Below are 23,808 nucleotides of genomic sequence, written 5' to 3'. Positions count from 1 at the left end.
AGCAGACAGGCCCAGGTCAAATGCTCAGTGAATATTAACATTACACTTATTATTAAAATCCTTGTCAAGGGACAAAGTTATGGGACCTCTCTGATGCTTCCTGTGCATGTTTTTACCCGGAGGATGGGGATACTAACAATGGCTTGATCTCTCAGAATTGTTGCAAAAAACAGTTATCATGTGAAAATGCACTGTAAATTGTAAATACACTATGAATATAAATTACATTGATTTTTGTCATTATTATTATTATTTATATGCTATAGGTGATCTAGGAACCCAAACAGGTTGGATCAATTTCCAAAACTCAGGGAGGTTAGGACGCTCTTACTACGAGAAGAGTTGACTCACTTGAATGTCTGACAAAATGGTTTGGTTTAAGGACAGGAGCCCCAGCTTACACCGCATTCTTCCAGGTGAAACGGTAGAGTAACTGTCATTCAGCCCACAGAACTTTTCCTTATCCAGATGTTGTTCCAGCTGAGAACTGATCCCTCCTGTCACCAGCATCTGAAGTAATTCCAGAACATGGTAATTGTAGAATGCCTGGAAAGCAAGGACGAGGCATGTGCAAAGTCAGAAGGTGGAGGTGGAGAGACGTGGCGATTTAGTGGGCATCGTTGTTTGAAATGGATCTGATGGCACAAAGCAGTGTCTCTCATTATCATTAAAATCATCCCAAAGCCGGCAGTTTGGGTAGGGCACTGGGTTAGGCAAAGTGCAGAGAAAATAGCACTGACCCCGTTCCTACTCTTTTGGGGAGGACTTACACTGTAATAGTAGGAGAAGAGGGGGTCATGACACTGACCCCAAGGGTGTCCCCGCTTCCAAAAATGACCAGAGGAGCGTATCAGGCCACAGATACCCTAATAATCATCAACATGTATTTAAAATATGTATAGAGGCTTCTAGAGAGTTTCCTTAGGGGGCTACTTATATTACTATTGGCGTCTACACTTGAATCTTCCGGGTATGAATCTACTTATATTCCTTTTGATTCTGACCTATTTGAGGACAGGTATTAACTTAATCTCCCACAGTTGTTACGGTGTACTTTGAAAACAGTAGGTGTGGAGTATAAAATGAATGGAATTTCAGAATATTTGGCATCAAAATGAAGCCAGAGATTGACGATTTGACGTGTGGGTCAACTTAGTTTGAAAGTAGCCTGAGTCTGAATAGGCCAAGCCATTTTCTTAAACTCTTTTCCCAAAGGATTCCAACACACTCAGTGTTGACTAGGCAGTGACATACATGGAAATATCATTGTAATAATTGCCCATGAGGTTTTCTTAAATCCATTATTATCTATATAATGTCCTAAATTTCCTACCCTTTGTCTTATCTAAATCAAACTTTTATTCCAGTAGAAATGAGAATTTACATGGTTATATAGCACCTACATAAAAATCAGTAATTTTGTTTTCATTATAAATAATAGGAATGACTTCCATCGTTATTGAGAAATTTTACCATTCACTTTCTCCATGCCCCAATTCAGGGACTTGTCTTCTGAAGTCTGGGTTATGAGACACACCTCTTTACTACTCTTTTTCTCATTTACAATCCATTGCTCAAAATGCTTCCAGAGAGATTGTCCAGAAACGCAAATCAGATCCCACCACCCATCCCTTGAACCTGCAGTAAACCCAAGCTCAGACTCGTTTCCACGGTCTTCAAAGCCCTCAAGATCTGACACCAGCTCCCTCTCTGAGCTCACCTCCATGAGCCATGGTTCTCTCCGGTGCACACTAGTCAATCTGCAGTTGCTCACGTGACACTTTTACTCCTTCATGCCTTTGCTTTAGAACATCTGGTTCATCTTTCCCCTTGGCAGACCCTATACTGGCCTCATCACAATGAAATTTTCCTTTCTTTGTGATCCCATGGCCACTGGCTTTTACTCTATTTTATTATTCTGCATTTTAGAGCTAGTTGTTTGTACAGAACACACCTGAGTTTGAATCTTGGACTGGCACATCCTAGCGGACCGAAACACCTTTGGACAATTCGTGTATTCTTTCTCAGTCATAGTTCTATGGTTTTGAAGATGACATGATAATATCCACCTTTGAGCACTGTTTGCAGGATTCAATGAGATATACAGCACATACCACTGAATCGTGCTGTCTTCGACACTGGTGTTCACGTACCTGGATCACCTGCAGTGATACTCATGAGACCCGATTTCTGGGATCCCAGATCTACTGGATCAGAATTTATGTACGGGAGTGGGAATCAGAATTTAAAGGGCACCTCTGGTAGTTTTGACACTGGTGGTCCTCAAATTACACTCTGAGCAACAGGCCTTAAATGATGTGTTCTTTCAGACAGACTTTGTCTACTTAACATTCACGTCTTCAAGAGCACATTGGACCAGGCAGGTGTAAGAATATTCAGTGCAAAGGTTGCTGCAAACAATTATTACAAATGATTTTTAAAAACTGAGTGCAAAAACAGCTGTCAGAATATTGAGTGCAACTGGCGGTTGAATTTTAACAAATAAACCAATACTGTTAGCAAAATGTAGAGCCCACTGGAGAAGGCGACCTAGGAAATAATATAATCTATGTAAATTAAGAGAAAATAAAAAGAAAAGGACTTTTACAATATTTTTCAGATTAAAGATGACTTCAAACACCTTCTCCATCCTAATGTCCAGACTGAAAGAACGAACCTCCTGACTGACAGTCACCTCCGTATATTCCCTCCCCGTTGCATCCTCTACCCAGAAGGGTCTTATGGATCTGGCCCCCTGAAATCCAGGAGGGAGTGGAGGAGGTAAATCCAGATTGGACCACAATCCGTTTAAGAACAAGTGGCCGTAATGTAGAATGATCAAACATAATGCTGTTAGAATATTTCTCCATTGATTAAAAAAAAAAAGGTGTAATTTCTAGGGTTATCCTGGTGTCGATGCCTCTAGGGAAACATGTACTTTACATATTTAACAGAGAGAGGGCTAGCTTTTGACCCTATCATTTCTTCAGTTTTGACATCAAAAGGCTTGCAATTCTATATTGGGGAAAATTATGGGATTTACATGTCACCCTTATTCTGAGCTCATCTTACATTCTTATTATTTGGGGTTCCATGGCACTGCCATTATGGGTCTCTTTTTTCTTTCCTCCCTCCTTTCCTCCCTCTCTCCCTTCTCTCCTTTTTCGGTTTTTCATTCTTTCTCAAGAAAATATGAAAGTTGAAATGTGCATGAAACATTTTAGGACTTCTAAACTTGAATAGTGTTTCTAATATACTCAGATTTATATTATCTAATATCTAATATCTCTAATATCTAATGTAATCAGTTCAATCAGAATTCGAACTTCTGATGCTTGAAAATGTTGCAGCCCAAAGTGTTTTAGCTTTTAGCTACAGTGGAGTTTGAGGTTTCTCTCATATTACTCCTTAATAACATAGATACTAACATCCTGGCCACTCACTACTTTTAATTCTGAGAATCTCAAAAAGTCTTAAGGCCCACATTTTCTGAGAAATACTTCTAAGTTGAGAATGAGGCTATATGGTAGGAAAACTGCCACTAACCAGCTGAGTGAACTTGAAATCTCAAGCCAGGTAACTTTTCTTATTTTCCTTACCTCCCTTATAAGTAAAGGAAAATGCTCCCTACTTCATGTCCAGGTTTGAAATCCTATTGTTATAAAGCCATATGGGAGTCCTGCTCCCATATGGGGGGGTCTGAGTGCGCCTCCATATTCTTATTTAATTTTAATTTTTTTGCGGTACGCGGGCCTCTCACTGTTGTGGCCTCTCCCGTTGCAGAGCACAGGCTCCGGATGCGCAGGCTCAGCGGCCATGGCTCACGGGCCCAGCCGCTCCGCGGCACGTGGAATCTTCCCGGACCGGGGCACGAACCCGTGTCCCCTGCATCAGCAGGCGGACTCTCAACCACTGCGCCACCAGGGGAGCCCTCCATATTTTTATACAGCATTGAGCTGAGGGTTAAAAGTAAATCCGAATTACACCTTAGGGGCATGTTTCTCCACCTGGGCCAGGAGTTTACAGTAGTATTCCAGGGGATACTTGAAGCCATAGTGTTGGCTGAATCAGAAGATTTGGAGGGAAAATCCATTATTTTTATCTTGGAAAAAAAAATCACAGGGATATCAGGGGATAGAAGGGGAAAACTACATGACAATCTAAAACAGAACTTCAGTACTTTCAGGCGGTGACAAGTTCACGCCACATTTTTCAGGCTTTGTTCTCTCCTCGGGACCTGTGAGTTCATCCTCCTTGTGTTTCTAACGGGCCACCTGGAAGCACAGTGCAGTTTTCCAGGGACAGGTGAGAAGGAAGAGAAGGCCCCGCAATATTAGGTCGAAACAGAGTTCACTGAGACGCGAATCAAGGAGGTGACCTCATCCTGTTCCAGAAGCTGCTGAGGTGTCAGCCCCCTTTATCCTGAGGGAGCCTGTTCGGAACGCACCAGTCCACAGCCTTTCCCTTCTGCAGAGGATGGCCACCAGGGAAACACACATTTTGATTCTAAGCATAACCTCTGACTGTGCAGCCATGGGAAACAGACCTCTTGGAGCATCAAGCTGGACGGCAGGTGGGAAGACCCGAATCTGGAAGATGTTTCTTGGGGAGGGAAATTATGGGACAAAATGGATGTGCAAAATGGGGTGGAATGGCTGACTCCTGTCTCCCGGACAAGACTCCCAACTGGGAGCTGGAGACTTGACTTGGAAGACAGAGAACAGGAATGTGGCTCTCTTATTTTATGCCTCTCTGTTGGTCAGATTCTCTATAACTTCTAGGCAGTGGTTTTTAGTCTTCTCAACAACAGAAGTCCTTCTTTGAATCAAATCTCATGCAGGAGCCTCGTATGAGACCCAGATGAGAGTAGAGTAGTTCTGACTGGGGGGAAGGGGTGGGTGGCCACTGGGGAGGGTGGGTGCACCCTGGTCTTCTCCTCCCTGCTCATCCCTCAGGGACTCTGGAGCACCCCGGGAGGCGGATTCCTTCAAGTAGAACTTCAGCCTCAGTGTATTGAAAGGACACTCGTAATCACAGAAAGAGCCTTCTGGAGAGGCAGTGGATTTGGTCGTAATGGATTTGGTCTGTCACTGGAACCTTAGGAATTTGGGTCTGAAAACCAACTTGTCATCTGTAAGTGCTGTGACCTTTGGCACATTAGTCACCCCTCTAGGCTTCGGAGTCTTGATCTGTAAAACAAGGCTAGCAACTGTATCCTCTTGGTTAGGTTGACGGGACAATTAAACTGCAGGTAACGCATTCAGCAAAGACCTTAAGTAAGTGCCTGAGAGATGATGTTACCATTGTTCTTACCCCAGATATTGCTCTAATTATTATCTCAACAGTGAAACCGCTGGAAGATGCCGCCTCAAGGTCTGTGCTGGTAAAGACTCGCAGGTGTGATGCGGAGGGAGAGACCCGTGAGTGTCAGTGGTATCTGCCGTGGGCATGTGATGGAGGGAGTGATGACCCAGGGCCCGTGACTGCCACCCTAGCTTTATGGGGAGATCGGGACCTTGGCCCTCCTCCCGCAAGCCTGCACAAGGACACGCTCCGATACGTATGGAGAATGAAGTGGTGTGCTGCACACACATTGTGGGGCCACCACAGTGACCCCAGATGGTTTCAGTGCGAGAGGATATAAATGTTCTCTTCTTCGCAGAGGCTACTGCTCTCACCACCAGTGAGCAGGTGGAAGGTCAGGAGGCCAGCCAAGACCAAACTGTCCTTGGATGAGCAGACACAGTGAAACCGGAGGCTCAGCCCTGACCCCTGGGCTCTTTCTTTCTTTGTGGCTGATATGATAGAAAGTCACCCCCGTCCTTAGAAGCCAAGTGGAGCCAGTAGTACCAGGTCCAGGGGGAGGGAAACAAGTGGGCAGCATCCCCTGAGCATTTTCAAGGGTCTAATTCAGCTCATCAGGGCCAGAGATTTGGAGTTGGAGCTCCAAACAGTGTTAAAGTGTGTTCGTTTTGCTGGGCCATTCGTCATCAAGGATTTGAGAGCTGGGGCAGGAGGTCACTAGGTAGAGATTAAGAAGTTCAAGTTCCAAGCCAGCCCCCTTGACATACAGGATGCCTTGTACCCTGAAGCTCCACTGCCGTCCTCACGGCCTCGTCAGACGACCAAGTGCCAGTCCAAAGCCAGGCACTTCCCAGGAGTCCCCAAGGGCAGGCTGAGGGTCCAATGCGGCTTGTGACCTCATGTGACTGTCCCCCATCCCAGGCCACCATGTGTAGCTTTCTCTCTCTCCCACAGACTTCACCATTGAGCCTCAGAATAGACTCCTGAATTTTTACACAGCTAATTTCATTTTCCAGCAGAATGAGACACAACGGCTGAAGGCAGCCTGGGAGGAAGGGGCACTCCTCAAAGAGGTCGCAGGGTCACTCTCATAAGGTGAGTGTTGAGAAGCCTCATCACCAAGTTCGTGTTACCCGTGCTGGCTCATGGGATGTGCATATTGCTGGACACTCTCTCGGTCCTCACTGCCCAGCCTGCTCCTCCCACTAAGTCGAAATAGAGTCTGTGACTTTGCTCCTACCTGTGTGAGCCAGTGGAGTTTAACCGAGGCTGGAGTTTAAGTCACAAAGCTGCCTGCTGTCTAGGGATCTCTGAAGAGGACGGGGACCTTAAACCCTTCTAAAATGTGTCCTGCAGACAGATCCAGCTCACCACGTCACCTCCTGCCTGACACTCCGGTCCCTAATTATGGGCAGGGTAACTGAAGTATCCATGACAGGCAGGGTTTTAAAATCCTTTCCCTGACAGAGCTACCTTTCCAGGAAAGTGACCTGACTTCCCTCACTGACTCTCTCTCTCTGGCTCAGTCAAGGCTGAATCCTGCTTAATTTAGGAAATTCGTAGTCTATCAGCCTGTTTAATGTTAAACGGTCACTGACACGGTATTATCTTTCTGAGAGCTCAACGGGGTTTATGAGGAGCCTCTCCCGAAAGGCTTAGGGAGACAGAGCCGAGCCGGGCAACAGAATCCTCTGAGCCCATAAGGGCGATGCGTGAGCCCTGACCACGCTCCCCTAAAATGCAAACTGCACTTCTGAGGCACTTATACGATTCAGGAATGATGCCTCTTCTATGCAGAATTCCAGACGGCAGCCAGTCTAGCAAACTGTGCTCAGAGCCTTGTGCTGTGTCAGCATCTGTGCATAGATGTTCAGCCTTTTTGCAGCCCTTCTCTTGGAACATCTGGGTAGGAGGCATCTGTGAGGGAGTGGGTTACAAGCATTTCCCCCGCAGGAGTTCTTGCAGCCATTCACAAATGGCTACGCACAGATTTCCTAAGGTTTAGTCAAATTCCTTGAAACCCTGGGAATGCTCCCACCTGACCTTCCCTCTGCCTGGAATGTTTCTTCCCCAAAGATCAGAAAGGCACGTGCTCTCCTGTTCCCAGGACTTGACTCACATACCGCCTCCTCAGGGCTGCCTTCCTAGGCCGCCTTATTGAACTTTCAACTCCTTCCGCAAACCCTACACGTCCTATCTCACATCACCGTGACCCTTCTATCTATCTGACATAATGCTTATCATGTGTGTATCAACCTCCTCCATGGGCATGAGCTCCACATGGGCAGAGACTGGTCTGTTTCATCACTGCTGTGTCCTCAGCACCTAGGACAGCACCCTACAAGGTGTTCAATAGGCATTCACGCAATGAATAAATTCTACTCATGGAAATCCTACAATCCATGCAAGGGAACTGCTCAGGGAAAGAATGACCGTGCAGGCAAAAATGCATCCCAGGGGCTTCCCTGGTGGCGCAGTGGTTGGGAGTCCGCCTGCCGATACAGGGGACGCGGGTTCGTGCCCCGGTCTGGGAAGATCCCACGTGCCGCGGAGCGGCTGGGCGTGTGAGCCATGGCCGCTAAGCCTGCGCGTCCAGAGCCTGTGCTCTGCAACGGGAGAGGCCACAATGGTGAGAGGCCCACGTACCGCAAAAAAAAAAAAAAAAAAAAAAAAAAAATGCATCTCACAAGAGGGGCAACGTGGAGGGAGACTGGACTCAGCTCTGAATAAAACTCACACCACCAAAGGCCAAAGAAACAAAGCCCTTTCCTCGAACCCCGCATCCTTTCATGGACGATTTCTGTATAGCTTGGGGATATTTGAGAGAGAAGAGAAAGCAGGATCACCGCCCAAGCTCTGACGCCAAAGAGCCTGGTCAGCCAAGATGCACTTGAAGCTGAAAGGTGGGTTCTGTGATGTGCTCATTCCTCCCGGGATTGAGTGTTCTGGCTCTAAGGGCTTCATGTTTTTAATTTTTAAAATGTGAGCATTTGGCTTCCCTTGCCAGGTAGTCATGAGCAAAGGTGAAATTATGTGCGTGGACAAGCTTTTCTGGAAAATCAACAAGCACGCAGAATTGCGAGGCGTTAGTTAGCATCATCCACCCGAGTCCTGAGCCACGCACTCTCCCTGCGTCAGGGTCTTGGTCGTGGGGCTCCTTGGCTTCAGCGCACCTACCGTGGCCAGGAGGGAATCCAAGAAGCTGCCGGAAAAGACAGTGCCGGTGGCAAAGGACGTGCTGAGGTGCAGGCTCACTCCCGAGAGGTCTCCTTCCATCCCACCGAGCTGTTCAATAAAGTGCATGTTGGAAGGATTTTCTGCAAGTGAAAGAGGCAAAAAGGAAAGGCAGGCAGACAAGATGAAGGATACAGGACTTCCGGACCAGGCAGGCCAAGGAGGGACCATCGCTCAAAGGATTTGATGCCTACTTTAGGGTCAAAGTGGGACCTGCCTCAACTGCAGTATATAGTTTTTTCTTTCCAAGTATTAATATCTTCATCCCCTGAAGATGGGAAGCCCGCTTGGGGACCTTCATCATCAAGGAGATATCCTTGTACCTCAGGCTCAGTTTCTCCAAGCAAGTGTCCAGAATGTCACCCTTAATCATTTAACTTTCAAGACAGGACACTTCTGGAAGAAAAAGGGGACACTTCACATAATCGCACAGGGACAAGAGACATAAATAGGAACATCTGCTCACCCCCGTTATTGTCTTTTTCTCCGTACGCTATGTCACAGATGGCGTGGTATTCACTTGGGTCCTTAAGAGTTATTTGGGCCCAGAACGGGTTAATCAGTGCCTCTCAAAATTTAATGTGCCTGTGAATCAACTGGGGATCTTGTTATAATCTAGATTCTGGGTCTAACTGGGTCTAAGGTGGGGCCTGAGAGTCTGCGCGTCCAACAAGCTTGCAGATGCTCCTGCTGCTGGTTCATGGACTACACTTTAAGCAGCAAGGGCTTCAAGAATCATCCTAGTCAGACCTGTGCAGCAGTGGCCAAGTTATCCATTAGCAAACCTATGCTGGCCCCAGGCTGCAACTCAGACCCCCTGTAGGCAGCCTCTGTAGTCAGGGAAATCCGTCATTTCTATGAGGACAGCAGAGGCGCTGACTGCCTTTGTTCCAAGATTACAGCTTCAAAAATGTTTGTATAGAGAATAGCACTGGAAGATAGTGATATCTCCTACCAGAGCAAAGGGAAGGCATGCTTACTGCCCATTATAAAAGATGCTGGTTCCCGAAGCTCAGGGTTCCTCTCTTACAAAGCAATTCATGGTGGGTCCGGGTATCACCTGGACCTTTTCATGTCCTCCTGTGGGAACGAGGGCTTGGGAAGCCAGCACAAAAGTGATGATTCTCTGGCTACTGCTATTGACGTGAGTAATAAACTGTTCATCGTCTCTGACCCAGTGGTCTCTCATCTTCTGTCCACATCCGTGAAACTGGGCAGATGAACCTGTTAGTTTGCAAGCAGCCTTAAGTCTTAGACCCTTCAAACTTCTTGACCGTCATATTACAGATCCAAGCAAATCTACTGGACATACAACTCAGAGTATGTTCCTAACTAAGACTGCATTAGTCTCTAATTCTTAAAATTATTCCTTAGTACATTTGGGGGAAGTGATAGACTGCTGGTATTAAGGAATCATTTTCTTCCGAGAACTACGCATCTTTATAAAAGATGAGTGAGGTATGACTAGTATCAACCCACATTTCCTATGTGCACAAACATTCCTCTTCTTGCACTGCCAACCCTCCACACACACACACACATGCACACCCACACCCCAGGAGCCTTTGTCCAGATCTTGCCGTGTCATCCTACACCAGTGGCTCAGCATCCCCAGACATTTTCCTGCAGGCCACTGTACACTCTGGACCAGAGTGCTGGCCAGCAGACCTGCAGCTCTCATGTCACTGTGACCCTTCCTTGCTGTGGCCAAAGAACGGAAACTGAGTGAGCTGGCAGGTGATTTGTTAGGCTAATTTGACAGGCGCTGCCTGGTGCCAGAAAGTCTTTCCTTGAACAAAGCTGTACATCCCTGGAGAGTGACCAGATGCATTTCTGAGGCCGGTGAGAAGCTGGCTGGTCCCTCCTGACCACTCTAACTTACATGGCAGTCTTCTGATTAATGCCCTCAGTGTCACCTCGGAGTCAGAGACGGCTCAGAATGGTAGCAAACTAAAAATGAAATATAAGTAAGAACTGCAGCCATCAGCTTTAGGGTGGTTACAGATAGGCTGCCAGGTACAAGTCAGCTCAAGGGATCTGAGATCTTCAAAGGTGGATTTGGAGAGCTGCAGTTCTGGGATCCAGGGTGGCTAGACTGTTGCCCACCTGCTGCACTGCCACTCCCAAATCATCTGGTGGTGTCACCTACTGGCTCCTCTCTCTGTCTGCCTGCTTCATTTCTGGGACTATGAGGTCTGCTCATCTAGTTGGGTATAAATCTCCCTCAGCTTACACATGCTGAATCATAAAAATCCCACTAAAATGTCTGCTACGCTACGGAATCGAGTCAAATCTCACGCCCAGGAGCAGCTTTAGAGATCATCTTTGAGTTGGTCCAAACTGTGTTAAAGGTAAAACCCCCTCTTCGGTAACTTCCCTTTTGCTCACCAACTATTATCAGTATTAAATCCCAGTGTCTACCCTGGTGAATCACAAACAATGCACACAGGCACCTGCCTTCCCTGCCCTTCTTGCTGCCCCCAGGGCTCCTCACGTCTAGGAAAGTTTCATATACGTGCGTTTTCCATAAGGTGTTGATGAGAGATAACAGCTCATCCTGTTATTTCTGCATGGAGTATTTCCATTTTAGAAGAGCACCGCTCAGGGCTGGGATTAAGAAGACACAAGGGACACAAAATTTAAAGACCCCCAAGAGTGAGCCTTTCCTTAAAGTCTACACCCTGGGGGCCTCACCTGCCTCACTCTAGTGCCTGCCCTGGTAGCACCCCAGGAGAGGAAGACGTCTGACGGGTAGAGAAGTTGGTTTAGGGAGAGCCCTTCTTGCAGTTTTCAAATCCACATCCCCTCCCCTGGAAGAACGGAGAAGGCAGGAGCTACTCCTGCACCCTGACACCCAGATATGACAGGCTCTGCTGGAGGATGTCAACGTCACCAAACAGGTAAAAGCCCAATATAACAGCCAGTCAAACACATAATGGTCTCTGGGCCCCATTCTGGTCCTCAGTCCTTTGACTGTGGATCCTAAAGACACCCTTGGGACATCAAATACAGATACAAAGACTTCTCCCTTGAATTCTGTCCTGGAAACACAACTTACTCAGTTCAGTGAGGATGGGGATCCTTCGGTACTTTGACTTCCCGGGATTGTCACTGAAGCACCGAGTACACCCTGTAGACACAGACAGCAACAAGGGAGGGATGATGAGATGGACAGATGCAAACGAAGTGGCTTGCGACACAGACAAGGATGCGGAAGCACACCGTGGCGCTTGAGGCTTTATCTTAGCAAAGTGACTCTCATGCCCAAATCCCAAATCTTTCTCTATATTTAGAAAAAAAATGGCCTCAGCCTCTCCTTTCCAGAAGTTTGGTGTGTGTGTGTGTGTGTGTGTGTGTAGGATGTTTTCTAAATGGCACTTCAAGTGAATTACAAAAAGGGTGACGTTCTCCCTGTAGTTGCTTATCGGCAGCCTAAGTTACATCCAATTGTTGTCTACCGACTGGGAGTGCCGGGTGACGGCTCAGGCAGGCAGTGCCTCAAACTACATGCACTTGCTTGTAGAACCTTCAAGAAACTGAATAAACAGGAGGTGCTGCCCCAGGAGAGCCTGTGGAGGCACAGCGACTGGTTTACTGGCTCCTGGTGCTTCTGCCTCTTGGAGATCCTCTCTGGGCTGAGGGTCTCTTTCTTCTTCAGCAAGATTGTCTCTTCCTCCCAACTCTGGCTGGCCTCCCCAACCCCTAATGTCTTGGGAGTTCCTTAAAGACTGGGGTGGGAGGTCATGGGGCCTCTGTCTTCACATTCAGCTCCTGCCTTAGGAGATGAGGCCCTTCATCTCCCTCTGCGAGCCTCGAATCCCAAAGAGATTCCATGCCCGGCTCTGGTCTGGAACACAGCCCTAGCATGCGCGGACAGGTGAGGAAACCTGTCCAAAACCTGTTTTGAACCTGTTCAAAAACAAGGATGACCCCAGAGTTTTGGTCTCCAAGTTAAACACCCCCAGGAAAGGTAAAGAAAGAAAAGGGAAAAGAGAAAGAGGAAACTAGGATCCTGATTAAAAAAAAAAACAACCAAACCAAACCAAACACATGATGATCTCATCAAAAGTTATGCTTTAAAACTACTGCTTACCTTTCTTGAACTTTTCTGAGGATTCTATGTATGTAACAGGGAAATAATACTGTGAAAGTTAACATTCTGCTTGTCATTCAGATTCTCTGCTGCCTTGAAGAAGGTGAAATATGTGGAGGGTCTTTTGTTTCCCAAGCCAGGTAAGTGGTAGGGGAGGGTGGGTGAGATGAGCCAGTGGGTCAGACAGACAGCCTGAGAGACAGACAAAGGGACGGGGGTGGGGAAACTGGCCACTGAGATGGGGACAGGGGAAAGAGGAGATCCAAAGGGAGGTTTTGTTCCCAGAGAGAATGCTATGCTCTACAATGTAGTAAGTTCCCTACATACAGGCAAGTTTCATTCCGAGAGCATGTTCATAAGTCTAATTTGTTCGTTAAGTCCAACAAAGTTAGCCCAGCTAACGCAATCAGCTATATAGCACTGTACTGTAGTAGGTTTATAATACCTTTCACACAGATAATACATAAAAAAAACACAGAAAATAAAGAAATCCTTTTTTATCTTCCAGTACAGTACCTTGAAAAGTACAGTAGTACAGAACAACAGCTGGCACACGGGGGCTGGCATCGAGTGAACAGGCAAGAAGAGCTACTGACAGGAGGAGGGAGAGGAGGTGGGAGATGGTAGAGCTGAAGGATTGTCAGCAATAGGAGATGGAGGGCAAGCTGCCATTTCCCTCACGCCTGACGCGGATGGCACAGGATCTGGCTCCTTGCTGGAACCAGATGCACGTTCGCATCTTCGGACGTTTTCAACTTGAAGGTGCGTATGTAGGCGCCTTCCTGTACTTATCACCTCTCCCATCTCCCCAAGAAACAGTCCATAAAAGTGCCGCTTCTTGTTCACGCAGAGTAGAGCTGAATACATTTCTGATGGCCACTAAAATTCTGAGTCATGCTTCCAGGTAGATTCACGGTAAACACGGAAGCGCCACAGGAGGAGCCCAACACGTGTAGCTTACAGTTAGAACTAGAAATGGCCTTAGGACTTTAGCAAAACGCTTTAGCTTCAGGTGAGGAAACAGAGGCCCCGGGGGCTAACCTCGTCCACGCATCTATTGAAGAGGAGGGTTTGCGTGGTGGCTGGAGACCACATCTCCAAACTCACTGGGAAATCTTACTGATGATGGGATCTGAATACCTTCAACTGTTTTTCCTGAACAAACTTCTGGGATTTTCATAATGCAGGGAGACTTGGGGGAAATGAGATTCTACTTTATTCTCAGAAACGTGCAAGATGCTTTATCTGCTCTAGGTACCTCTCCTTCCTTGCTATCCTCCCTCCACAGATCTTTAAAGAGTATCGACTGCAGACTAGGACTATGAACCGTCCCTGCCCCGGTTACCGTATGTTGCAAACACAAAATGTTTTCAGATAGTGATGAGGACTGTGAAAAAACCCAACTTTCAGGGGCCAGTGAGTGACCTGGGGAGGTGCCCTTAGACAGAGTTTGAAGAGGCTTCTCTGACATTGGAATGTCATCCTGAGTGATGAGCAAAAGCCATCCAGACAGAGGGAATGGGATAAGGAACTTAAGGCAGGAAAGAGCCAGTATAAACAGACCGAAGGAGGAAGTTCAGGCTCCCTACTGGCCTGCAAGACCCTACATGATTTTCCTGCAATTGTCATGAGTCACCATTACAGGGTCTAAAGGGGAAAACTGCCATTATCCAATAAATGTTTGCAAAAGATCCCTCGGGCTGCTGTGAGCTGGGAGGTAAGAATGACACCACGGTGCCCTCAAACCTGTGAATTAAGTCGAGTTAGATCACCTTTGAAGATGACGAAACTGACTCAGGGTCTACATGCTTTGCCCAAGGCTACATGGTTTGTAAAGGATGGATGGGTTTTCACACCCAAACTGGCACCAAGTTCAAAGCCCATGCCCATTCCCTTTATATATATTAAAATACATAAGGTTTGGTTGACAATTTCAATAAAATATTGAGATCAGTTTCCCTCAAAGGGGAAACTTCTCCTCTGAGCTGCACTTTCTGATTTCAGTTCCCTCTAATAACGGGCTCGGAATATCCTGACTTTCAGAGTCAAATGTGCTTATTGGGTAGAGACAGGTTCACATCAGCTGATGTAACTGCATAACTGCTCCGACACTGGCTGGAGGACAGCGACAGAATTTCCGCCTTAACTCCATCTTTTCTGGTAGAGCAACGGTTAATTTGAATATGTGTCAGATCATAGCCTGGGTACATTTTACTAGTGTCAATATTTTTGCTACCTAGTAGCACACAGTATTTTACCTGAAATTCTTCCAGGCTGGCAGGGTGCTATTATTAAGCAAAAGATTGCTTAATTGTAGATTACTACTTTACATTTAAATTTCAAGAGCACATTAAGTTGTCAGACTTAATTACTGTTATATGTTTAGATTATGCCACAGATTATTTAGTTCAGTACCTAGGTTTGCCAACCTGTCCTTGTGACGTGACAGGGCAGTAATTAGAGCATCAGTGAGAAACCTAAAGTTTTCCGTGGGGATGTCCAGGAGGCCTGGTCCTTTGGAGAGTCCTCCTTCTTGCTGTCCCCCCACCTCCAACATCCCTTGGTGAACCACTGTATGGAATAGCCTTGGTGGTCCTAGATGGATTCTACGTGTAACCTTGTCATGACCATGAAGATGTGGGAAAGCCCGCTGAGCCCACAAAAGACTCAGCAGATATGTCAGAGTGAGAGCTCTCAATTTTGGTCCTATTGACATATTGCACCTGTGCACTGTAGAATATTTAGCAGCATCTCTGACTTCTACGCACTAGATGCCAACAGCATCCCGCCAAGTTGTGACAACCAAGGCTGTCTCCGGACATTGTCAGACAACCTCTGGGGTCAAAACCGCCCCTGGTTGAGAACCACTGTCTCAGAAGAAGGGATAGAAAATTGCTCAGCGTGGAAGATGTTTTCTCCCTCCTGGCAGAATTTCACAATCCTTTATACTGATAATTCTTGGAGGTGGGCATTCCCATTGCCACCTGCTTGGTATGCTGCAAGAGGAGTATTAGTATGAGATAGGAAGAATGGTTAAGAGAACCAAACAGGCTTCCCTGAGGGTTGGGAATTTCTACATGCAAACTCCAGGTAGATTCCTGTGATGCTGGAGTAATGGGCGAGGTTTCTGAGTGACGGTCCTTGGCTATTCCTATGTGCTCAGAATGTAACTCTACTGCTGCTTCCTGTGTTAGGTAGCACAGGAGAGCCTGTCTGGACCTCTATTTCCTGTCACACAAATGGGTACGATGACATCCACACAAGGAAAGGTGCCAGGTCTACACAATATGTTCTTCCCTAAACTTTCCCTTTTGCGTTGGGGAGAGCACCTACTCACACTGCATGATGACTCAAATACTGTGACATTCTTTCATTTTCTCTTCCTTCTTCCCAACCCTTTTCCCCTCTCTCCTGTATTTCCTCCTACCAATCCTGTCAGTTTAGCAGAGTATGTGACACATACAAAATCAATGTATTCTTGTTGAATGAATAAATGAATAAGTGAAAGGATGAGAATCACCAGATATAAAAGAAACCAGAATTAAAATCATAGGTTTAGGGCTTCCCTGGTGGCGCAGTGGTTGAGAGTCCACCTGCCGATGCAGGGGACGCAGGTTCGTGCCCCGGTCCGGGAAGATCCCACATGCCGCAGAGCGGCTGGGCCCGTGAGCCATGGCCGCTGAGCCTGCGCGTCCGGAGCCTGTGCTCTGCAATGGGAGAGGCCACAACAGTGAGAGGCCCACGGACCGCAAAAAAAAAAAAAAATCATAGGTTTATATCTTTTTAGCCTATATAGGATGTGAGATTTTAAAAAATGATAATAGGAAGGACAAGTCACCCAATGATTAGCTAGGTGGCTTACGGTGTTGTCAGCTTACCCTTTGCTTTTACTCAGTGGGCATTTTTCATTTCTACATTGATGATACCGCCTACACAGTGAATACTTTTCTGTCCAATTTTAGAAAGTTGCAAGCATGATGCAAACACACACACACACTCAACCCACACACAAATCTTGTGTAAATCTGAGTGACCCTAATTGCTAAGCTAAGGACTGACATGCAGAACACAGAGGCATTTTTATACATCTTCAGATTAGCTCAGCAGAGGTATGGCTCCCACTTCCTTAGTCGGGATTTTCAATGCCCTTTGATATTCAGGAAGTGCTTTGCTATTATTATTATTTATTTATTTGCAAAAAACCCTGAAATTCTGGGTGCTGAGAGGTGTTTGGTTGTTTAGTGAGGGTCTGTGAGGTAGCTGGCTCACCCACCAAAGCTCACCCACCAAAGACTGGACTAATTTTTTTGTAGTCTAGCCCACAAAGAGTGTGGTAGAACACAGTGTGCTTCATCCTCCCACCCACAAAACTAGGAATAGTAACTTGAACACCTACAGGATCCAATGAGAGCCGATCAACAATAGTAACACCTGTTGTTAATGATAATAAAATACCAATGGCTATGCTCACTGATATTTGATTCATAACAATAACAGCACTTACAACTCCATGATCTTCTTTAAGATGGGAGAAAAACAGTGTTATGTGCATTCCATTTAGAAGATGGACATCATTTTTCATTTGACTAGGATTCCCAAGGACTCAACTGTCCACTAATTCTAGTACAGAATTCTCAGAGCTGGACGGGATTTTATAGGTCATTTGGCCCAACCTCTCCTCCTCTCCATCATTAAAGTTTTTCAGAGAGGAGTTAATTCTTCCTGATCCCATTCTCTCTAGCCTCTTCCCGTCAGGGTATTGTTCTTACGTGGCTCTGTGGGTGTCTGGGCTGAGCAGCTAATCCGAAGTGATCCGATGTTGAGTGTGGCCATGATAGGCTCCGTGTCCACCAAGGTCGGGCTGCTGGATGACTTCGATGGGGAGGATAAGACAGCACACATGGAACATTCCTCTATGTTGACTGCATATCTCCAGAATAGAGCGCAGATCCCTACTGAGAGAAAACCGGGTACATGGTGGTGGCTTTTTGTGGATGATGCAAGTTTTTAAGCCAAAGCCTCCACTGACTTGGTTTTAAGACTTAGTTACCTGATATCTGACACTTTTATCCTTATCGTTCATGAATATCTGAGCGTGACTAAATTTTGCAGATCCCTTCTGAGAGCAAGTCTGGATGGGACGAAGCGGAGTGGAGAGAGCAGAGCCTAAACCCACTGAGGTGACTCAAGTGGAAGAAAAGAATCAGAGTAAGGGTAGCAGTGGTGAGGGAAAAACACCACAGAAGGTCCAGATCTAAAAGCCAATTCTGGGGCCTCCCTGGTGGCGCAGTGGTTGAGAGTCCGCCTGCCGATGCAGGGGACACGGGTTCGTACCCCGGTCCGGGAGGATCCCACATGCTGCGGAGCGGCTGGGCCCGTGAGCCATGGCCACTGAGCCTGCGCTTCCGGAGCCTGTGCTCCACAGCGGGAGAGGCCACAACAGTGAGAGGCCCGCGTACCGCAAAAAAAATAAATAAATAAATAAAAGCCAATTCTGCGTCCTCACAGTTTTGCTTGTAGGTGCCTGCATTTGTACCCCGGATTAATTGGCAACGTGGTAGCTGCTTCTTTTCTTTGGTGGAGAAACAGGGATAGATCTGGTCCCACCACTAGGTGGCTGAGATGCTAACACTGGCAATTTCTAACACTAGCTGGATCTGGAGACTCCTGGTCAATTTTCTTTCCTCCTTTGCTACGGACTAAAGTAAGCGGTGGTGCGGGGACATTTATGGTGACATTTAAAAAAAAAAACAAATACAATTTGTTTCTTGAGACAACCGTTTTTGAAGAATATTCCTAACCTGTTGCTAGCATTATTTCTTGAAAAATCCAAAGTTTTGGTGCGTTTCACACTGCATATATATATATTAATCCACGGAAATGGTGGCATATAATGAGATACAGCCCTGTGAAGGTTCAGAGCAAATACAACCACGATGCCACATATGCATAATGGATCCATTTCTCAGAATTCCTCCTTTTCATACATCTGTCAAGGACCACGTGGCATTATGTGTTCCATAAAAGGCGAGTCTCCAGAAAAGATGAGAAAGTTAGAGCACAAAGGCTGGCTGGTATCAGCTTAGGCTTAGCCATTAGGTCAGAATCGGATTTAGAAATGCAAAGAAACTCTATTACATAAAGACCGTAAACATGGTTAGTGACATAAAACATGAAATATGTCTGGATTTAAATCCTAGTCCTGCTACTTACCTGCCGTGTAAACTTGGACGGGTTGCTTACTCTGTTCCTAACGTTCAGCATCTTTAAAATTTATACCATGGGGTTATTTGGAGGTTAAATGAGTCAATACGTGCAAAATACTTAGAACAGTTTCTGGTACCAGTAAGCACTGTGTAACTGCAAGCTACTGCTGATCTGTTATTATTATTATCATTATTAATCCCAGTACTGTTAGTATTATTATCATTATAAATATTCACCATCCCTTACTGTGACACTTACAGGCAGGATGTATATCTGGGGAAAATTCTGGAGAAATCGCCATTCTCTCTGCAGGTAATCCAGAGACCCGACGAACACAATGTCCTTCAGCTCCTGACGGGTATAGCTGCTAGCTCTCAATGGCATTACAAAATTCCGAAGCCCCATCAGTGTTGAGTGGGCATCTCCAAAGACACACGCTACAATGTGGTTCCGAAACTCATGTTTTGACTTCTCAGTTCGATTCTAAGTATAAGCAGGCCAGAGTCTGGTCATTTTTAGAAACAAGATGAGAGTCCTTTAAAGAGGGCTCCTTCCCCACATCCCAACTCTTCTTGGTATTTACATTCACACTAGCACTTTCATAAGGATGATCGGATTTTGCAAATTACTCATAAAAAACATGGAACTTATCCACTATGGGACAATTAAACTATGTATCTTTTCCGGGAGTTCCTTCTTATTTCGCTTTTTCCAGTTCTCTGTTAGCCTGGAGTGCCTCAGTGCAAACTCAGATCGGCATCATTGAAAGCATGAAATCATTGAACCAAATGGGGAAAACAGCTCTCATTTTCATTATATGTTTTTAGCCTCGTATGTGCTACAGGACGACTCACTGAAAAACGAAAACATTCCAAATCCCATTGCTAAACTTGTCTTCTAGCGAGCCCTGAAAAACCCCCAGCCGTACGACGTGCTGCAGTTTTCAGCGGATTTTCATACATATGAAAATATACATATTAGCGTGAACCATATGAAACTGCCTTTTTTCTGGGTCAAAAATGGTTGAATATTGGCAATTTCATATGGCCTCACCGACTACACTGCCCAGATTCAATAGATTCCAGAGTTCAGGAAATTTATCATGAAAAGTGCACAAAGTAAATGTGAAGGTTACAAAAGTTCCATTTGATCCCAAACATTTCAATATGTCTCATACTCTTATCAGCATGGCCAATTTTTAACATCTCCCCTATAATTTTAAGTTGAAGACAAAATAATACACGTGATGGATATTTAGATTAGGTTTCCCCACATTCATAGAGACTTTTAAAAACAATAAGTGTAACTTTAGAGAAAGGGATGATAGTCCTGTAGGAAACTTATTTTAAGTCTCTGTGATTGATTTCAGGGAATGAGTCAATGTCTTACTCTCACTGTGCTGGGATAGGTAGAATAAGCAGTGATTTTGTATTCTGGTAGTCATTAGCGTATGACCATAAACAAACTAGTTAACCTCACTGACCCCTAATTTCTTTGTTTAAATGGTTTAAAAATAAATAAAAGTTAATTCGTTGTGGAAATTAAATAATATATTGAAAGTTCAGCGCTCGGCTCCTATAGTTGTCCAAAAACTATTTAATCAAATCTGAATCTCACTGAATTCCTAGATTTTCAGAGGAGGACCCTTGGAAGCTGGTAGAGAACTTGTTAAATATATTTACAAGCACTTCCTGTTTGAGTGTGTTCTACCCTCCCGAGCACATGAAGATTCAGGATATTTCAAAGGGATGTATCATTCATCCTAATGCCAGTTTTTTGCTGGGTTAAAGGACAAGCTTCTATGAAACAGGGGCTGCTGAAATCTAACAGGATAAATAAGTCACATCTGACATCTCAACAATTAGAGTTTGTCCAATTAGCATAGACTGGGAAATAGCATAGTTTGTCCAATTAGCATAGACTGGGAAATTCCAAAGGAAATGGCCCTGTGGGAAACGAAGCTACTTGTCTGGAGAGCCTTTCAGAGAGTGATATGAATCTTAACCAAATCTATTGAATAATTGTCTCTGGCTAATTCGATTAGTTTTAACTTGAATAATGAAGCCTCCAACAGTATTTAACGTAACAGGCCTGAAGTCCAGAAATTGCTCTTTTTAGTAGACCTAAACAATTAGGAACGAGATACACGGCAGAGTGCAATTAATGGGCACAGCTAGAGAGGTAATTTCTCCAAGGAACTGCAGCATAAAACTGTCTCCCAATTGAGAAAGATGGTGGCTTTTGGGGGGAAGGGGAGGATGCACTATTTGCTCCAAGTAACAAATCGACAACTTCCATTTGACTTTTCTGCAAACCAAACCAAGTTCAAAGTTGGCCCAAATTTTGTAATCTGGACATTTCTCCTCTATAGTCACAGTTTCAAAACTCTTAGGATTTCTTAAACTAGAAGCCCTTCTAAATTTATCAGAAGACTCAGCTGGTGTTCTGAACTATATTCCACATAGAGTTGCTCTATCAGAGCAACCTGTCTGCGGGCTCAGTAAATAGGGTATAAGAAAATGTCTGCTATTGCCATCTCTTGGTCTCCTGGATGCTTCCATCTGCAACCCCCTCCCAACCTTTCTAAAGATTTCCCTCCCACTGGAAACATGTTTGCCTTCCTGCTCAACGGATGTTTATTTTGTTTCATTCAGAATAAGACATACTTGCTAAAATGGGGAGTTTCAGCAGCCCTAACAGTTTTCCAGTTGATATGACAGCTCTGACAATTTTGTACTTCTGATCAAATGATTGATCATGCTTTTCACAAAAATTGGAACATATTCTGTCAGGACATTGGCACTGAGCTACAAAATTGTGTGTGTGTGTGTGTGTGTGTGTGTGTGTGTGTTTAACAGAAAAAAAGTGAACTAAACTACTTTTGGAAAGCAAGAAAAATACAAAATTATCCATTAGTCACAGTTGAACAAATTATATAGGGTTCTTACAACATGCAGACATCTTTTATTAGTTTATTTTTAATTAAAAAATTCATCTTTTATTACTTAAATTTACCAGCTACTGCTTGCAAGGTAAACCACTGAGATTATCCTTGAGTTTCCAACTCTGGAAAATGAGAACAGATGGGGATCCATAATGCAGGTATCAGAGCCTGGGATAATATGCAAGGCTTTTTGCATCTTGGTTGCTGGCATTTCAGTGAGCTGAATTAGTTTGTCTCCTTAAGAGGACAGAGACAAGGACAGGATTCTAGCATCTATAAGGATTCCCTCATGCTGTGTGGGGTGGGAGAACTGAGCATTTTGGAGATACATCCTTTGCTAATGTGTTTAAGTATAACCACCTTCAAGAAAAAATACTATAGAAAATCCAAACTTTAAAAACTAATTAAGGGAATTTTTATTTAATTAAAAAAAGAAAGACCACAGAGTTCTTGTAAATAGTCTGTTCCCCTGGTGCATTTAAATCAATTAGATTTACTAGCAAAACAGCAAAGTTTCAGGAGAACATTATTCTGAATAACTGACTCAGCTAAACTATTAAAGGAGGGGAAAAGTAGTTGAAGAATCTGATCTAATTATTTAAAATCCCGGCATCATATTACCCACATGGCCTTTGTCAAATGCCACATCCGTTATTCTGCGTACATTCACGTGGCTCATGAGGTATGTTTTTCCTTCAAAATTCACCGTTTACAAAGAGAAACGGCAGGTGCTTATGACTAGTGGAAGGACATCATCTACCCTAAAGGAGCTTTATTTTACCTGAGATTTGGTACAAGATCACCTACCAGAATCATTTTGTCCAAAGGGGTGGCTTTGCACCAGTGAAACATGCCACTGCTATCGAGGCTGTCAGACTCTCGCTCCATTTCGTATAGAAAAGCCCTAGATACGGAGAATGTAGAAAGTTTGCCTGGGAACACTTGGGGCTCTGGTGTAACAAAGCATGACGTCAAACTCACTGGACCCTCAAGCCCAAAGTGAAGAATAACATAAGGAAGATGACCTCGGGTCTATGAGACCCCCAAATAGAGATGCATGTCTGAAGGACAGACACCAAGGGCTGAATGTCTTCACAGCTGAAGACATACTAAGCACTTTGGGCAAAAGCCATCAAGAACTGTGTGTGTGTGTGCGCGTACGTGTGTGTGTACGTGTGTGTGTGTGTGTGTTTAACAGACACACCAGTCTCTCTTTCTAACTTAGATTAACTGCCTTGAGGGTGGTCACATCTGTTCTTAATTTTGCTACCGTTCTGATGCTACTGCTGCTTGGGAGAAATCATGAGAGGTGTTTTGTGCACCTGAATACAGAACTTAAAAGGCCGTGAGATCGAATCATGAGTGGTATACCTCTCTCCTTAACCTGTTTTCCTCTTGTCTCCTTTCCATATCTTTTCTTATGGGTCTCTTTTGAAACATCCTTACTTATTAAATGCATTTTGCATCCTTTACAGCTTCCATGACCGGCCTTCATTTGACTAAAATTTGCTCAAACCTTGGTCTAAGTCTCGGCAAAGCCTTCCATGTAATCACCCTACATTGCCATCAGGCACAATGCTTGTCATGTCATGTATTCAATCACCAAAAGGGTTTGAGGAGCTTTTGAAAAATCCCACTCCCATCCCAAGGAATATATATGTGCTTGTGAGAGAAGAAAGGAAACCCTTCAAGAATCACAGAGAGGTTTGGGTTAGAAAGGACCTGTTCAAGCCGAGAGAATCCAGGCATAGACTGCAGAAACAACCTCAAATCTCAAGGGCTTAACCCAACACAGGTTATTTCTCACCCACACTATGTATTTACTCTGCTCTATACAGCCATTCAGAGTCTTAGGGGGACAGAGGCTCTACCATCTTAAGGGTACACCCCCTGGAACATGCATCCCCCTTGGTCATTAAGGCAAGAGAAGAGAGAGAGATGAGCCCAGGCATTTAACTGCCTTGGCCCAAATTGACAAGTCATTGCACCTCACATTTCATTGGCCAGAACGAGTCACATGGCTCAC

General features: G+C 45.0%; 1 protein-coding gene across 1 annotated transcript in view; it reads right to left on the bottom strand.

The window, feature by feature from the left end:
• The window catches only part of KCNU1 (potassium calcium-activated channel subfamily U member 1), a 135,271-nt gene that overhangs the window by 4,096 nt on the left and 107,367 nt on the right, over positions 1-23,808 (bottom strand). The window contains 7 exon segments of the mRNA XM_089903756.1: positions 352-546; positions 8,482-8,621; positions 11,597-11,668; positions 17,401-17,556; positions 17,559-17,583; positions 19,097-19,321; positions 22,590-22,686. Coding sequence (XP_089759882.1) covers positions 352-546; positions 8,482-8,621; positions 11,597-11,668; positions 17,401-17,556; positions 17,559-17,583; positions 19,097-19,321; positions 22,590-22,686 — 910 coding nt within the window.

Source organism: Delphinapterus leucas, chromosome 21 (assembly GCF_059928025.1).
Source record: "Delphinapterus leucas isolate spDelLeu-1000000601 "Yukka" chromosome 21, BTC_Dleu_Yukka2, whole genome shotgun sequence".
In the NCBI taxonomy this organism is placed as follows: domain Eukaryota; kingdom Metazoa; phylum Chordata; class Mammalia; order Artiodactyla; family Monodontidae; genus Delphinapterus; species Delphinapterus leucas.
This window is presented reverse-complemented; position numbering and strand designations above follow the sequence as displayed.